The 16,900-nt window shown below is 30.3% G+C and overlaps 1 protein-coding gene across 1 annotated transcript; it reads left to right on the forward strand.

The window, feature by feature from the left end:
* The first annotated feature begins 975 nt into the window (after positions 1-975).
* Positions 976-7,767, forward strand: LOC137813577 (uncharacterized). The gene is made up of 7 exons (XM_068615912.1): positions 976-1,197; positions 1,640-1,775; positions 1,871-1,924; positions 4,960-5,033; positions 6,225-6,342; positions 6,876-6,934; positions 7,442-7,767. Exons 2-7 carry the CDS (start codon positions 1,677-1,679, stop codon positions 7,518-7,520), a joined length of 483 nt encoding a protein of 160 aa, XP_068472013.1. The 5' UTR covers positions 976-1,197; positions 1,640-1,676; the 3' UTR covers positions 7,521-7,767.
* The last annotated feature ends 9,133 nt before the right edge of the window (positions 7,768-16,900 follow it).

Below are 16,900 nucleotides of genomic sequence, written 5' to 3' on the forward strand. Positions count from 1 at the left end.
AATTAATAAAAAAAAACTAAAAATTGATCAAACAATTATTTTTTAATACTTTTGATTTACTTTTTTTTTATCAACCGAACCATTTGGTTAGGATTTTGGATTGAAAATAAAAAAATTGAACCACTTATATATTTAGAGTTAATTAGCCACTAACAAACATATATAATATCTACTAAAATTATTTTAAGATTTGATTGTATTTTACTTATAATATATTTATATTTACAAAAACATAATAACAAATTTATATTATAATTTTTAACTATAAGATATTATAATTTATTTATCAATATGAGAAAAAGCTAAATTATAAATATAATAATAAAAAAAAGTATGTCTTTTATTTGTTAATGTTTATTATGAAACATTTAACAATTTAAAAAATATATTTTAAATTTCTTGTTAAATTTTATATTAATAGAATCGTAAAAATCAATTCAAATTTATTCAGAAAACATACTTTAGTTTATTCAAATTCTATACTAAATTAAATTTGTACCAGTCCAAAGTCAAGTTTAACTTAATGTATTCACAAACACTATTACTAATCAAATTTAACTTTCTACCCAAATTTAATTTAATTTAATTGGATTACAGAAGTAATTCACGTAGTTTCTCATTTTTTTTATTCCAATTAAATTTGGAGTGTATTTTATTTTAGTTTATAATAATTTAAATCCATTGCTATAAATATTTATAATTTCTTATTATTAAAATTTTACTTAACCAATTTGATCATTATTATACATCTTATTTTCATTCAATTAACCATAGATAACATACGAAATTTCATACAATTAAATTACCCAACTATTCTTTCTTCTACTCGATTAATTTCATTCATAAATTATTTTTATTTATTAATTATAAAATATATTATATTTTTTAAGATAATACATCTTTTAATTATTTACTTTAATATTTGAAGTTATTAAACTAAAGTATTTATAAATCAAACATAGTGTCTACGAAAACAAAATTAAAAGCATAGAAAAATGTAGGTGGTGCCCAGTGCCAGCGAACGTGTGTAGAGCTTATTACTCTTCAACTCCCTTCATGGCTGCAAAATTTCCTCTTTCCGTCCCAATGACTTCTCCGCACGCGGTTATTATCGGGGAAAATGCGCTACATTTTCGGTTGCTTTGCTTTCTCCTCTGAAATTTCTCAGTAACAAAGAACCTCTTGAGGCCAATCTATGTAAGATTTCCTCTTATTCCTTTGTCTTCTGATTCATGAAATCAATTTTATATATATCCTTTTTCCTTCTCCCCTTTCAAGATCAAAGGAAGAAAACGTCGAAAATGCTGTGAGTTATATTAAGCACCGCAAGTTGAGTGTTAATTGATAATTCTCTGTGAGTTTTAGGAAAGTAAAATAAAAAGAAAAATTTGAGAAAAATAATCTTTTTGATTAAGTTAAAAGAAAATTCTTCTAAAATTACTTGAGAATTATAGGAATTGCATACGATAAATTAAAAATTAGATTTTTATTTTTATTTTTTACTATTACTGGTTGAAAAAAAATTGGTCGCAATGTATTATGCTTACTTGCTTGGTTGGGTATCTTAGTTTCTTTGTTCCCGTTCTTACAGTTTCAACAGATTTAGAGATTATTTGATTTATGCATCTAATTTGTACAGTGCCATCAGTGAGGAAGAAACTCTTTGCTTATAAACAATGTGGAACATTCGGTCATTAACGGGAGGTGATGAAGAGCAGGGAGAGAGTTTGTTGGGTGAGGATTCAGGTGGCCTCTGCTCCCTCTCAACAACACAGGTACTGTCAAAACTTTTTACGTTAATCTTGCTCTTTCAAATTTATCTAACAGTAACGGCTCTATGTTATATAATTTTTGGTTGTTGACTAAGCAGAGAATTTATGGATTTGCCGCATGTTTTGTTGCTGGTGTGGCCTGCATGTTACTGGTGAGCGACATTTGTGTCCCCTTTCTTATGTATTTATAATACGATTGTGACATACTTGTGATCTTGTGTTTAATTTAGATTTTGACTTGTAGAAGTTTAGAACAGAAAATGAACCTGAATGAATCCCTTGTAAATTAGTAATAAAATAGTTAGATTAGTGGCAAATATTTAGTTGAACGGAATGAAGTTCTTTTGTCTACATATTTTGGCCATTGGTGTTGCATTGTAGGAAGTTGATGGTGTTTCTTAGGAACCAGTTATGTCCCGTGCTTCACCCTGACAGCAAATGACTAAGTCTAAGATCAGATTTCTTCTGTAAGCATAAGAGTAGTTTTATACTTTTATTTTCCTGTTGCATTTTTCTCCATATTTTGACGTTCTCAGTTTCTCATCTTGGGTCCACAAAAAGATACCATATCTTGCAAGATTCAAGAGGGCTGGACCTTGCTATGTAGTGGGAAACCATAATCGGGCATTATCAATTGGGTGGATAAGGTACTACTAGCAGAATTTGTTGCATGAAATGGCTGAAATGCATTTGTGGAAAGATTTGAGTATCTTTGTCATTGTTAAAATTTCAGAAAGGGTGGAAAAGCGATAAATATCAATGATAATTAGATGTAGTGTTAATATAAAAAGGCTAACCTAAGGCTCTTATCTATACTAATAATCTGGGTATACATCTAGAGCAAGCCCAGTCCAGTAACACTCCAATCGTAACCAAGATTCCTAACAAACAACTAAAAATTGAGCAACTTCTCTGATCATGTAGATGATTAGCTATGATTCACTCCAACCTATTTTTTGGCATATGTTAAGGCTATATTCTTATTTTTGTTTTCTTTCTTCAGGTTGTTTTATATTATTTCTGTGTATGCATCATGCATGACTTTCATCATGTTTCCCTTTTCGGTTTTAGTTTTTCACTTATTGAGCATATGAATACTTACTGCCTATAATTATTTTTTATTTCTAAGTTTACTTAGACCCAAAAAGAAAGGGATGAGTCTAAAAAGTGCTTTTTGTTCTTTCAAAAATTAAGTTTCAAGAAGGCCATTTAGATCTAGCCGGTTTCTCGGTTTTCCTTTGTCTTCCTTTATCTGTAGTTATTGGGCGTTCTTTGTTCCCGTTAACTCTTCTGACTGATTCTTCAATTGGTCTTCTGTTCATATTTCAAACCATCACAGGCAAGATTCTATAAGCTTTTCCTCAATAGGTGTTACTTCTTACCTTTTCTTTGATACATTTATTAAACACTTAGCTTGTGCTCTTTTGGTGCTTTACAGCCCAAGTTTTTGGTAAAACTTTTCTTTAGTTACTTTTTATTTAAGTATTGATTTTTTAAAAACTAACATTTTTAAACACATCATTTTGACAACTATTCTAGGTTCAGGTTCCTTACATTTTTAGACAGTGATAAACGAGAAAAGAAATTAGACTTGGATTGACTGTAACTGTGCGTTTGAAATAGAACACAGGTCAGGAGGTTTAGTGAATAAGTCTGTCAAATGCTTACTAGTGTAAACGAAGCTTGTAATAATATTTCTATGTTTAATTTTCTCGTGTAATGACAATCAACTTTAATGTGCTTGGTCCTCTTATAGAAGAGAGTGACGTAATATGCAAAGTTGCTTGGTTGTCACATATGAGTCAACTGGGATGCTTTATCAAATTTGAGGTCCTTGAGGAGTTGCTTTAGCAATTTGAGTTTGCACACAAACAAAGCCATGATCCTATATTCTGCTACAGTACTTGATTTCGCCACAACCTTTTGCAGGATCTAGTATCAGATCATAATCTTGAAGGGGTTCAGAGTCATTAAGACGATGTCTTTCATATGCAGAACTATGTTTAAATCATTACACAAGTCTAAATCATTCAGTAGAAAGGCATAAAAGATAGTGATAAAGATGTAAAGATAAACATTTCTAAATATGATGGAAAGAAGTACTGATTTTTAAAGATAATAACATTTCTAGATATTCTCATTCAACACACATTTGGATCATAACAAACATAACCTTTTTGAGAATTAGAAAACCAAGAAAACGAACTTAACGTACTGAGCACCAAGTTTATGACATTCATGAGTAGGAAGTGTGACGCACAAGATTATATTGTCTATTAGTTTAATTTTAATAATTTTGAAATAATTAACTAACTAAATAATACTTCATTAATATTTTTCTAAGGAACCAATTGAATTTAAATAGAAGTTGTATAAAATTTTATTCAATTTTAAAACACATATCATCACTTATATAAATTTAAAGCAAATATGAATTAGTGATTGATAAAAACTTTAATTTTTTTTTATAAAATTTCAGGAAATAATTATTTATCATAAGACTTGAATAATTTCAAGTTTTAAAAAGAAGCCATATTATTCAACTGTAAATGACAAGTCTGAGAGAGATAAAGTTCATGAGTCAAGAAAACATTCATAGATATATGTAGATAGGTATAAATTGTGTCATATTTACATAATTAACAAAAGGAATATAATTTACATAACGGAAAAAATTGTTTATGTACATACAGGTTATTTCTTATTAAAAATAATTATGACAGCATATGGGACATTAACACCCAGCTGTCCATGTATTAGATGTTATCAAAGCCTATGAAGTTGCACTTGGGTTGAGTTTGGCTAAATCCAACTTCAAGAATCTCTATATATTGCATGGTTCATATTTAATTCTTGCAATCTTTAAAACTGTTTCTAAGACTATTGAAAAAAGTTCTGCTTTAATTCTATTAAGAGATAATTTCAATCTTCTCCGGTCACTTACCTATTATTTAAAACTCACGCAACTTTCTTTTCTTTTTTCTTGAATTCTAAGTAACTTGGCTCACATAAATGTTCTCTGGAAAATTTTTGAATATCATATACTGTGTAACATATAATACATGGTCTATTGTGTTATATTGATATTTTGTTGTCTATTAATTCTGAAATTTTAGAAACCTCAAGTAAATTGTCTTGTTAACTTAAACATACTTTGTTTATTTACACTTTTCTTTGTACTATGCAGTCAATGATTGTTTTTGTGAAACCCATGAAGTTTGCGGTGTTGTTCACCTTTGGCAACCTGTTAGCAGTTGGAAGGTAGATCTAATTTGCTCCTTGTTGATATGTAAGATTTAAAAGTAACTTCTCCCAAACTAAGTCCGAAGCCAACATAAATTTTGAGTTTATAGAACGAATTACTAGAATTGTGTGTTAGGAGCACACATAATTCTCTATTTATAAAGAATAAAATGATATTATAAAAACAAAATCTGACACCACCTCTTCAAACCAAAATCTCAAGATAATAAGTTTGTGAGTCTTTTTTATTTATATGTTTCCCTACTTGTTCACTTTTACACACTGTGAGACTTCAATTCATACTTAAACTTCAACAATCTCCCCTTCAAGTATGAGTTCCTTCTATATTAGTACCATTGACTTTGATACCACTTGTTGGTCAATCCTAAGAAGAGAAACTCTGAAGAGATCTTCACCAATGGGCCACGAGGTAACCCTGCAAGAGAACTTGACCCATCTTAAATCCAAAACTAAGACAATAGGTTTGTAGGCTTTTTTACATGTTGCTCAACTTGCTAATTTTTACACAATATGAAACACCAATTCACACTTCAACTTTAACACAATCCTGGTGTCACTTTAATCTTCAGATAAAAGTCTGCTACTTGGTGCATTCTTGATATAACTAATGATATGCATGACAACATCTCAATGACTATCACAAAGGGCATTGAGGAATTCATTTACCACATTGGCTGCAAAGGTAATGTCTATGATGTTCAAGCTTGACATTGGACTCCATTGGAGTGTTACTTAGACAATATTCAAGCATACTGCTAGAAATGGATTGACAGTGGTTTGCGATGATGCTTATGTGAAGAGGGCACACAACAAGGAAAAAGAAAAATAGAGGGAAGGGAGAGAGAACCTAAGCTTTCATACCATATGGAAAAGATTTAAAAGAAATTGTGTTATAAGCGTGAACATGATTCTTTATTTATAAGAATTTGAATTATATAATTAAAGAAAATTAAAGAAATATAAAATGTAATCCCTAATATATACAATATCATGGGGGAATGAATTCTCTTAATTCGAGGACAAAGATACCTCCTGAGTAAAGGATATATAGAGAATCAAAATTTATATTGTATTTATTTTTTAATATGTGTTATTATGCAATATGCAAGGTTGACTCACTTTTATTTGTCTTTTAATTTACTGGATTTAGTTCAATAAACTTTCTAAGTTCGGTTTGTGTCTAAACAGTACAGGTTTTCTTCTTGGACCTGCACAGCAATTGGGAATGATGTTTGACCCTGTTCGGGTTTTTGCTACAGCCATATACCTTGGATGCGTGGTTATAGCACTTATCTGTGCTCTTTGGGTAATCCCTACTCCTTTGATCGCGACAAGCTCCATATAGCAAGTACCTATTGTTTGAAATACCAATTACTTGCATTTTTTAATGCTCTCTTGAGTTACTAATCTTAAAAAGTGATATTAGTGAGAACATTTGAATAATAATCTTTTCCACCTTCTTTTACTTACCTACTCTGATAAGGCGCGCTAACATATTCTCGTTACACCATGAATCTTGTTCCTGTAATCAAGCTATCTGAATTTGTTCATCAAATTTGTGGCCTGTCGCTGCCTTTCTTAGAATCTGTTACGATGAATTTTCTCTATAAGAGAAGACAAAGAAAATAAGTTAAAACTAAATTGTGTGTAAGCTAATTTGTAAAATCTTTGTCGTTTTACTTCTCTAAAATTAGATTTTTAACTTGTACATAAACTAGTTTTAATTTATAAAAAAACTTATTTCACATTTTTATGTTTTTTTTCTAAAGTTTTGACGATGAAAATACCCAAACATGCCCTTAGTTGAATGGAAAACTGATTAATTTTTCATGTTTGTAGATTCATAGCAAAGTGCTGACCATAGTTGCTGTTATAGTTGAGATTGGTGCCCTGATCTGGTGAGTTTGCTTTTTCAACAGCGCTGTTTCTTGATGTAAATTTGTGACATGAAGAGTGAAAACCATTTCTCGGACAAAGGAAACCTTTAAGTAGCTTCCGATTATACCAAGAACGAGAACAACAATAGAGAATATGATAGAGAATTGAGAAAAGGAAACAAAATGAATATATTATTCATATCCCAGATAATAGTTTAATACTCTATTTATAGAGTACTAAAGACTACAAATGATAGAAATATATGATAGAATCTGCTAACTAAATCCCAATTAAAGAGATATATGATAGAAACTGCTAACTAAATCTCAACTAAAAGATAAATGATAAATGATAAAAACTACTAATTAAATCTCAACTAATTAAATCCCAATATCTACCAATTAAATCTTAACTACCCAACAATAATATTAATCAAATCCCATAACTTTAGTATATAACAACTCCTTTCCATAACATGTTTGCTTTGTACTTTTATGTAGATCTTTAATAATTCCACGTTGTTACAGGTATAGCCTCAGTTATATACCTTTTGCTCGAAGAATGGTTTCTGAGTTGATGATCAGATTATGTGATACAGAACTTTGAAAATCAAATAAAATCAAGCAAATCAAGGATGCTCGCTTTATGATTGACATGAAAGTGATGTGTTGTTGATTGTTAAGTTTTTGAATGCACAATCCTTTGAGGGAAGAAAATAAATGTATTGATTTTCTTGTAAAACTTCGGCTGGATTTCGGAGCCTGGTTTGTGGTTTGCATAGGCTTCTAACAAACATGCAAGGTTGCTGCTTGCTGATGTTACGAGGCAGCAATTTACCAAAAAGATTATTCAAGGATCAAATCTTCATTCAAAATCTAATTAGTTTCAAATATTTCTTGTCAAAACAAATGTTTTAAAGAATTAAAAACAGAGTTATCAGCAGCTCTCATCTTGTTTTTATCCGTTGTACACTTTACTTTTTGCCTTACATCACCTTCCACCAATCATTTTAACAATCTTGTTTAATTGCTTTTAAATTAAGAACTAAATAGTTCTCGAACATAGAAATTAAACACATCTCCTTCCAATTTTGTTTTATAATAAGCACAATTTGTATGTAGTATATGATTATAAGTGAACCAAAATAAAAATTAAAAAAAAAATCAATTTGTGTGTTCTTATCGATGCTGAATTGGAAGTGTCTGAGGTGGATTGAGAGAGACTTTGGGAAAATTGAGTTTTGGTCAAGTTAATTCTTGTTCAGAATGGTTGCTTAACTTTGTTAATGAAGAAGTGGAGATCGACTTAGAGAAGATTCTTCGTCACTTCAGTAAGTAAAGGCTAGATAAATATATCAAAGTATTGAGTGAGTAAGAATGAGATTTAGTGAGTATTCCTTGGAAAATAAAACTATATTAGTAGGATTTTGAATTTTTGTTAATATCCAAATACAAGTCGTTATTAGGTTATTTAGTCTTTTGTAACAAAAATCAATGTTCGAGTCAATCTGAGTTATTCATATTTGTAGTTGGTTTTTCCCAACTCTCATAAGCGGGTAATATAATCTTCTTAAATTTCAGTACTAGCTCGACATCCAATTTAAAAGATGATCTAGTTTTAATTTGAAGTAATTTAACTCATATGTCATTTTTCACCCATTTATGTTCAGAAACATAATTTTAGGTCTTCTTTTCACATCTAGTTTGTGGTCGAACTTTGTGACCACTCATAGAGTTGAGCTTAGTCTATTTTCTTTGTTATAACTTATTTGAAGTGGTACGAATCCTTATAATCATTAATGAGGGATTTTTATACTTAATGATGAATTTTAATGGTTTCGAGGTGTTATGTCACTTAAATGGTTGACGTTTAACTTAACTTGTCATGTTGTCCTAGGATGCGACGTTGCGTAGTCATGATGTTTCACTCTTAAAAAAGGCAAAGCATTTTTAAACGCTTTGTCTACCCTTCATTTTTAAGTATAAAAAAGCCTTTACTCCACTTATGCTTTCTTCATTGATGCTTTTAGTTAATGCGGGCATTTCATCTCTTTGCACTTCGTTCACTCATTTCCTCTAGGTATACTTCTAATGGCTTCTTCCTCTTCATTTTTTGATTCCTTTAATGGAGACAAAGGTTGTTCCCATTGGAGATGAAACTTCTTTGAGTCGTACTGACCCATTCTCGGTTGAAGGGGATTCAATGGAGGAAGTTTCTTCTCCACCCCCTAATACCATCGTTGCGGTTGTTTCTGTTGCGTTGGAGGGGAATAAAGTTATCGTTGTCCCAATGAGAAAATGTAAAGCTTCTTCCCGAGAGGCACCTGAAACATTAGGGTCAAATTTGGAAAAAAAGAAAAGGAAATATATGTTTTCTCAAATCACCGATCCCAAGTACTTCTAGGTACTTTGGGAAGTTGCCGCATATCCCTATGTGCTCACCTTGAGATAATCAATCAAGGAATTTGTATCCTCTTTTAGCGTATGTTTTGACTCAATGGCCGAGTTCATCTTGGCGGAAGCTTGTAATGACTTGGACAAAGTTTATATGAAACTCTTGCCAAACCACAAGGACTTTACCTTTGTGTATGAGTTCTTCTTCAAAGAACTCGACGTTTTATTTTCGTTATTCTCTTTCAAGAACAAAACGCTTACTACCATGAATATGGCTCTTAGCCAAATTCACTCAAATAGTTAGGCCTTTCTAAAAGTCTTTCAAGTATTGAGCCATTACCTTCATATAAGTCTGATTATAATCAAATTTATGTATTTTTATCAACTAAAACACGATTTTGAGATCAGTTGAATTTCATTGAACGAAGCTCAACATGGTCCTCTTTTTACCATGTATACTTCTTCTTTCAAAAATTTCAAAATCAAGGTTTTAAAGTTGAAATACTTTCCTTAATACCCTAAAAATGCCTTTTCTTTTACTCAAATTATACACTTAAATTTCATTTGTATTGGCAAAGGTTGGATAAATTTAAATTCAGGATTGAGTACCTCCTTTTGGTCGAGGAAAAATTATACACATAAGTCATAAAAAATCTCCTTCATCCTATTAACAGTAAATGTCTCCTTAGCATGCCCTTCGTGGAGAACTCTATTTTCTTTTTTTTTTTGGAAAAAGATTGCTTTCTTGCATTTTGTTGAATGTCACGTTAAATTGATTTCTAATTCCATCTTTGTTTTGTGCATATATCACGAGTAAGAATTTTGATTACAAGAAACTGTGTGCCAAGACCAAAGCTCCCCCACTACTTTCAAAATCCATAAAAAAAAGTGATACGAGAGAAAGATTCAAGATTTCATTAGTTGTTGTCCCAAATGTTCATCCTAAGAAAGTTTAACTTTAATTAAATGTGCAAAAATAATGTATTTTGTTAAAAAAAATGTTATTTTCCTCTAAAAATAAAACAAAATTTTATAAAATATTTGTTTTAAAATCAAGAAAATATTTATGAGATTATTTATTTGGACTGACAAGAATTAACATTGAACCTATATATTTTCATTCACAATGGAAAATTATAATTTATGTAATTCTTTGTTGTAAAAATGTTGTTAGTTGATATTTTTAATTGTTTTAAAGAGAAATTTTGTATTGAAAATTTTAACTGTCAAGTAGTTCGAGACTTAACAAGATAATTAATAATTTTTAAAATTATTACATAAAAAAAATTAATTATGAAATAAATGTGAGATTGAATATAATAATTAATAATTCTATAGAATTTTATTTTATTATCAAGTGAGTTAAGACTCAACATAATAATTAATAAATTTTAAAGCTTTATAAATAAAAGTTTTAATCATCAAGCATGATACTCATCATAATAATTAATAATTTTCAGAACTTTAAAAAAAATAAATTAACTATGAAGTGATTCTGAAACTCGATATAACAATTAACAATTTTCGAAATATTTTTTATATATAAAAATTTAGGATTATTTTTATTATGTGGACTGTCTAAACAACCTATTACATGAGAGGTAGAAAGCGGGTACACATGCACAAATCATTGATTGTTATGCATAGTTTCTTTTGAATCTCATACTCTTTAAAATATCAAAAATATCTTTTTTATTTTATTGATATAATTCAGAAAAAACTCTAGATCAGCATCGAGAAGATTTTTGGATTCGAAAATATTTTCCAATTCTATAATTTGGAATGGTTTCTTTATAAAAAATACATCATGAATTAAAGAATTGAAAAAGGTATTTTTAATTTTGAAAACTTCTTCTGAATTTTACAATCCAAAATACTTCCTTTTTAATTTTACAATCTAAAATATGTAAATTTGGAAAAATGCATTCCAGATTAAGAGAAAAATATAATTCAAAATATATATTTTTTTTTTAAAATATTTCAGATTATAGAATCCAAAAAGTATTTTCAAAAATACTTTCTAGATTTTAAATAGCAACAATACATTTTAAATTCTTTAATTTAAAATACAATTTTTAAAAATAAGATGATTTTTTCGCCGTTTGAGGAGAAACTACTGAGGTGAGAAAGAATCAACCCAAAAGGTTACACAAATGGACTCAGAAGTTGGCACGTAAAATGCACTATAGGGAAAAAATTGGTTTATCTGATCCAACTCCAAATGTAGTTTGATATGAACAATGATAATTGTTATATCATCCGTTTTGTTCTCAAGCTCCAACCATATCAACCTTTTTCTCTCTTTGAATTCTTTCATGTTCTGCACTCAATTCATTTAGTGTATGAAGATTGATCAGCGTTTTAAATATGTTCATTATTTTGAGTCATTCTTTATGTACTGGACAAATTGACTAATACTTCATCTTTCTTTGCTTTATTTTTAATTTTTTTTTTGCATAATTTTTCTTTTTTTTTTCTTCTTGTGTAGTTGTGGTTTGAATGTTTTGACATGCTTCTGGCTGATATTTGTACATATTATTCTTAATTTGCATGTCTTCTTATCTATGAATTCTATTATATTGTGACACTTATCAACTATTTCCAACTATGTAATATTAGTGTACTTTTGTGTTTTTTTTTTAAATTTTAATCGGTGTCATATAATTTTGACTCATTTTGATTTTGAAATCCATTACATGTTGTCTCAAGTCATGTGGATCCAAATTTATCTTCAATTTCATGTAGTACTTTTTTTTTTTACATTTTATTTTCTTGCTTTAATTGAGTCTCTTAGCATGCATTGATGTGTGCTGAAATTTGTGCACCTTTGAGTGTTTTTAAATAATGAATTTGAGTTCTATATTTGTTAATAAATCAATGACAAATTCTTATAGTTGGAATCTATATTAGCCAAATCTGAAAAGCCATATGCATCAAATTCAAACAACTTAGCTCAAATTGTATTCGCCCAACGCTCTGGGTCTGATTTTTGGATTTGTTATTTTTTGGTCCAGTTCTGTATTGACTTGAAATGAGTGGCAATTTACTCCTTGTGATCTTAATTTTAGAGGATTAAAATTTCAAAATCGGATCCTTTTTGGATAAAAAATATAAATTAGCTAAGTCACATTTCACAATTCCTTAGTTTGAAATCTACATTAGTTCCTTTCTTTAGGTTTCCAAAACTTGTGTGCCTACTTTGTTGCGTGTTTTAATTCTAGTTTGTCAAATTCTTCTAAACTTTTTGTGTATTGTCAATTTATAATCCATTTGTGTTGTCAAATTTCAAATTAAGCTTTTGATAGCCAAGGTGAGGAAGAGATAACTAAGGTTGAATTCCCTAAGGAGAGCAAGCAAGTGGACGACTTGGAAAGGAGAGACAAACACTTGGAAGATTAGAATAGGAAAATTTAATTGTAATTTCTGTTGTATTTCTGAGTTGTAAAAGTACTAAACTCTTAATTAGTGGATTAATCATTCGTGTAGATGGGGAGTGTGTCTCAAAGGTCCAAAGGTGCCAATGACCCTCATCTAGTTTAAATTTTTTGCAAGCTTAATTTCTAGTGTGTTTTTGAAGTTTCTTTTATTTTTTTTAGGAAACATCCTACTTGTGTTTAAAGCAATTTTTCTTTAGAAAGAAATTTGTGAAGTGCACTTGAATAGGATTTGGCTAGGAAAGGCTTGGTACTTAAGTCATCCATAGTGATTCACCTCTCTTTCCTAGGAACCTACCTTATGTGCTAAGCTTAGCTTCTTTCTTAAGAAAATTCTTGTAACACAATTTCTTAAAGATGTTTAAGCATATTTCTTTTAATAAAAGGAAAAATAAATTTTTGAAAGAACGAGATGCCAAACTTGCCATTCTTGAGAAGAAATTTAGAATCTTACAACTTAGAGAAAAAATAAAAGAGCTTGTAAAAATATGAAGAAAATTTATAACAGGAGAAAAAAAGAATATACAAGAAGAGAGACATAATTTAGAGAAAATTACAAGCTAAAAAGAAAGAACAATGTCAATCTAAAGAAGATTCACATGAGGAAATTCAAACTATAGAGAAAGAAATAATAGAACCACCTAAGAACCTAGTAAAAGAAAGAGAAAAGAAAAAGAGAGAAAAGAAATTTTGAACTCCTCTTCTTTAAATAAATCTTGTGCTGAGTTGCCAAAAAAAAACAAGAAATTTCAAGAAAAATGGCAACCTCATAAGATAGAAAAATAAAAATAAATAAAAATGCTTATGAAGACGTGTACTTATGTCAGAAGTATATGGCTTTTAGAAGCCAAAAGTTTCTTAGTTATTCCTTGAAGAACAGTTTCTTAGTTATTCCTTGAAGAACTTTGTTCTGCTTGAAAAATTTTGTAAATATACCAATTGATCTGTTTGGTGTTTATTTTATATGGGTATTTGATCCTGGAGGATAAACATAAACTCCATGCAATAATAAGGTTGTTGTCTAAAACCAAACTTGTAGATATGAGGATAGATCCTCTTAAGTGGGAGAGGATGATGGAAACCGTCCAACCACAAACAAACCTAAAATAAAGAGGAGGAAGACCTAGAGTCTGTGTATGGACTTACTTGCAAATATGAGCCTAATTGGGCTTTTATTTATCTTTGTAGGCCTAATCAAGAGGAAAAATTTAGGATGAATGAATGTACACATCATATTAAAGAAGACCTCTAAGTCATCAAAACATTAACTAGAGTTTTGGTAAGAAGAACACAAAAATACTATGTTTCGACTTAATTCAAAAGAGACTAATCAACATTATTTTTGGGTCAAACTTTAGCTTAAATAATTATATAAAGTAGTTTCGGATTTTGTGGGTCATGTATTGGTCCTAGTAGCATAAAATAATTGAGCCAAGTAGTGTAGTTTTGGGCCTTGTATTTCGGTCAAAAGTAGAACAAGGTAGCATGAGTTATCTAGGGTTACATTTGAGCTTCCTTAAGCTCAATGTAAACCCTAGAATATCCAAGAGGAAGCAAGAGGCACACCAAGGAGCTAGCTACACACACAAGACACATTTAACATGTGCTACACATGGGAGAAAGCATGGAGAGTGTGACTAGCCACATGCACACTCTCATGGGCTCTTCTAGATCTAGGGTTTATTTTGAATTTGAATTATTTTAAATTTAGCTCCCTTTTTGGCTTACCCTAGTTGATGGCGAACCATCCTCACCTCTCAAGCCATCATATGCTCAGTTTGTACAAATTGTAAAAAGTATATTAGACTTTTATTTAGGCCATGTATTTCTAGGCCATTTCTAAAATAGGTTGAAAATAACTCAAAGGAACTATATAAACCTTCACTTGGCACTCAAGCAAAGGTTTCAAGAGCACCTTCTTGAACTTGGATGATCACTTGCAAGGTTTAACCTTCATCATAGTTAAATTAGCTTAACCAAGTTGAAGGTAACCTAAGGGACACACCATTGCCTTCTTAAGAGCCTATAAATAAGTGGCTCATGCATTGTAAACTCATATTTGGATGTTAATGAATTGTGTTTCTAAATTTTCAGCATATTTCTCTTCCAAACTCTTTTTTCTAGATGCTCTTAAAGCCTAGTGAAACTTCAAGGAAGTTGACCTAACCTCTTACTTGAAACTTGCACCAAACAATATGCTTATTATCATATTTTCCACTTCCAATTTAAGTGCAATTCTTCATCAATTCTTTCTCTTCCTTCAATCATCTTCCAACCATAAGCAAGAAAACATTTCATCACCAACATTATAAATAAGTGTGCTAGCTTATTGTAAAATCAGATTATGAAACTTAGTGTTATGCTGCCAATTTACTCGGCCAAACACTTGTCTTACTCTCTCTAGGGTAAACATCTTCTAATCTCATTCTTCCACCTTCTAAAGTGAGTTGGCCTATCCTCTCACTATCCATAGTTCATCACTTCCACTTCAAGTCACTGTGAGCTCTTATAAAGCTTTCAATTGTTTTCGCTACAACATCTCCATGACTCTTACATCTCCATCCAACAAAATTTTGCACAACATATAAGGCTTAATGTTATCACTTTCGTCCATACCCTTTATTGACATAAATATTTCTTCATCCATTGCTCAAATTTACACAACATAAACAAAATATTGCTATCCTATGCTCATAATAAAGACTTTTATAGTTATTATACCTATAGGACACCCCACCCCTTTGTTTATGATGCTTAAAAAAGGGGAGAACTCTTAGAAAAAATTTATTACGAAGAGAAGAAAAATGGTAAAGCAAGGAGAACCCATGCTGAGAAAAATATGAAGACATCATGAAACAATATCCATATAAGGGGGAGACACTAAGAAGAAGAAATGAAAGTTTTCCAAGAGAAGCTTTCAAGAATTGAAAAGAAGAAGACCCAAATAATGAGTCTTGAAGAATGAACAAGACGCATAAGCTAAGGTGGAGCAACCCACAAGCTTCAACCAATGATCAAGTACTGAACTAATATCATATTAGATGTTCCTCAATAGAAATTAAAGACCAATCAGACCAATCCTTCTTGGCACAATTTGTTCATCTAATGTTGTAATATGCTCATGTTCACATGTATTATTTTAACGACCATTAAAATTGGAAGATTGTTAAAGCAAAAAGTACAACATCTTCATTGTTTTGATTATGTGTTTAAACATAACAAGTTGAGAGCTTGAAATACATGAAACAATTGTGTTTGATAGAAGTTGATCGGATCATCAATAAATATGCTACGTCTGATAGAAGATGAGCATTATGCTAAGTTTCACTTCATCTGATAAGTTAAATGAAGATCATTCAGACGATAAAGTACAAATTAAGACTTTAAAATTAGATACATGAAGAATATTCCAAAGCTTGAGTCTAAAGGAAAATAAAATGTCTTCTATTTTTATCCCAAGAAGATTCACACCAAACAACAACATTCAAAACCTCCTGGATAGGAGTTAAAGTTGCAATGAACACCAACTTCTCTGACATAACTATTTCCAACTCTAACTTAGTTGATATCTTGTACGGTGTGCAAATTTATCTATTATTTGATGTAAACGGATATGCTATCAAGACATATAAGTATTGGCATGAATTAATGCTACATGCCATGAATTTAATGTTTCTCAACAAAAGATCTCATCAGGCGATAACAGAAGAAGAAATGAGATTTCAAATCTATTCAACAACCAAAAAAGGAAATGCAACAACTACATTTTTCAAGCCTTTGAAGAGAAAAACAAGTGAGTCATAATTTTGCAAGTTGGTGGACATTGCAACTTTAACTCAAATCGCAAGAGATATTTGAATAAAGCTTATACTTGGCAAAAATATCTTTGGTGATAGATGGTAAAGACATTATCTGCATCACAGACTTAAGCTTAAAAAATATCATGATCATCATCTATCTTCTACCAGACGGAGTGAGTAGTATGCTTAGTGCTTTTATTATTTCTCACACAAAACACTTGCATGATCTGATCTTTTCGTTTAGCACTTATCAAATGCAACTTCATGCTTTTTTGGTTTAAGAACTTAGTAATACTTTAACAAAAGACTTCACAACATTCTATCATTTGTCACATGAAACACTTGTATCTTACATGATC

The sequence above is a fragment of the Phaseolus vulgaris genome, chromosome 1 (assembly GCF_000499845.2).
Source record: "Phaseolus vulgaris cultivar G19833 chromosome 1, P. vulgaris v2.0, whole genome shotgun sequence".
In the NCBI taxonomy this organism is placed as follows: Eukaryota; Viridiplantae; Streptophyta; class Magnoliopsida; order Fabales; family Fabaceae; genus Phaseolus; species Phaseolus vulgaris.

What these genes read in the sequence shown, in the direction of transcription:
- LOC137813577 (XM_068615912.1), top strand. Translation starts at nt 1,677, where the DNA reads ATGTGGAACATTCGGTCATTAACGGGAGGTGATGAAGAGCAGGGAGAG. An exon ending in GTGTGGCCTGCATGTTACTG is followed by an intron (nt 1,925 to 4,959) that starts GTGAGCGACATT and finishes TGTACTATGCAG; the next exon opens with TCAATGATTGTTTTTGTGAA. An exon ending in GAGATTGGTGCCCTGATCTG is followed by an intron (nt 6,935 to 7,441) that starts GTGAGTTTGCTT and finishes ACGTTGTTACAG; the next exon opens with GTATAGCCTCAGTTATATAC.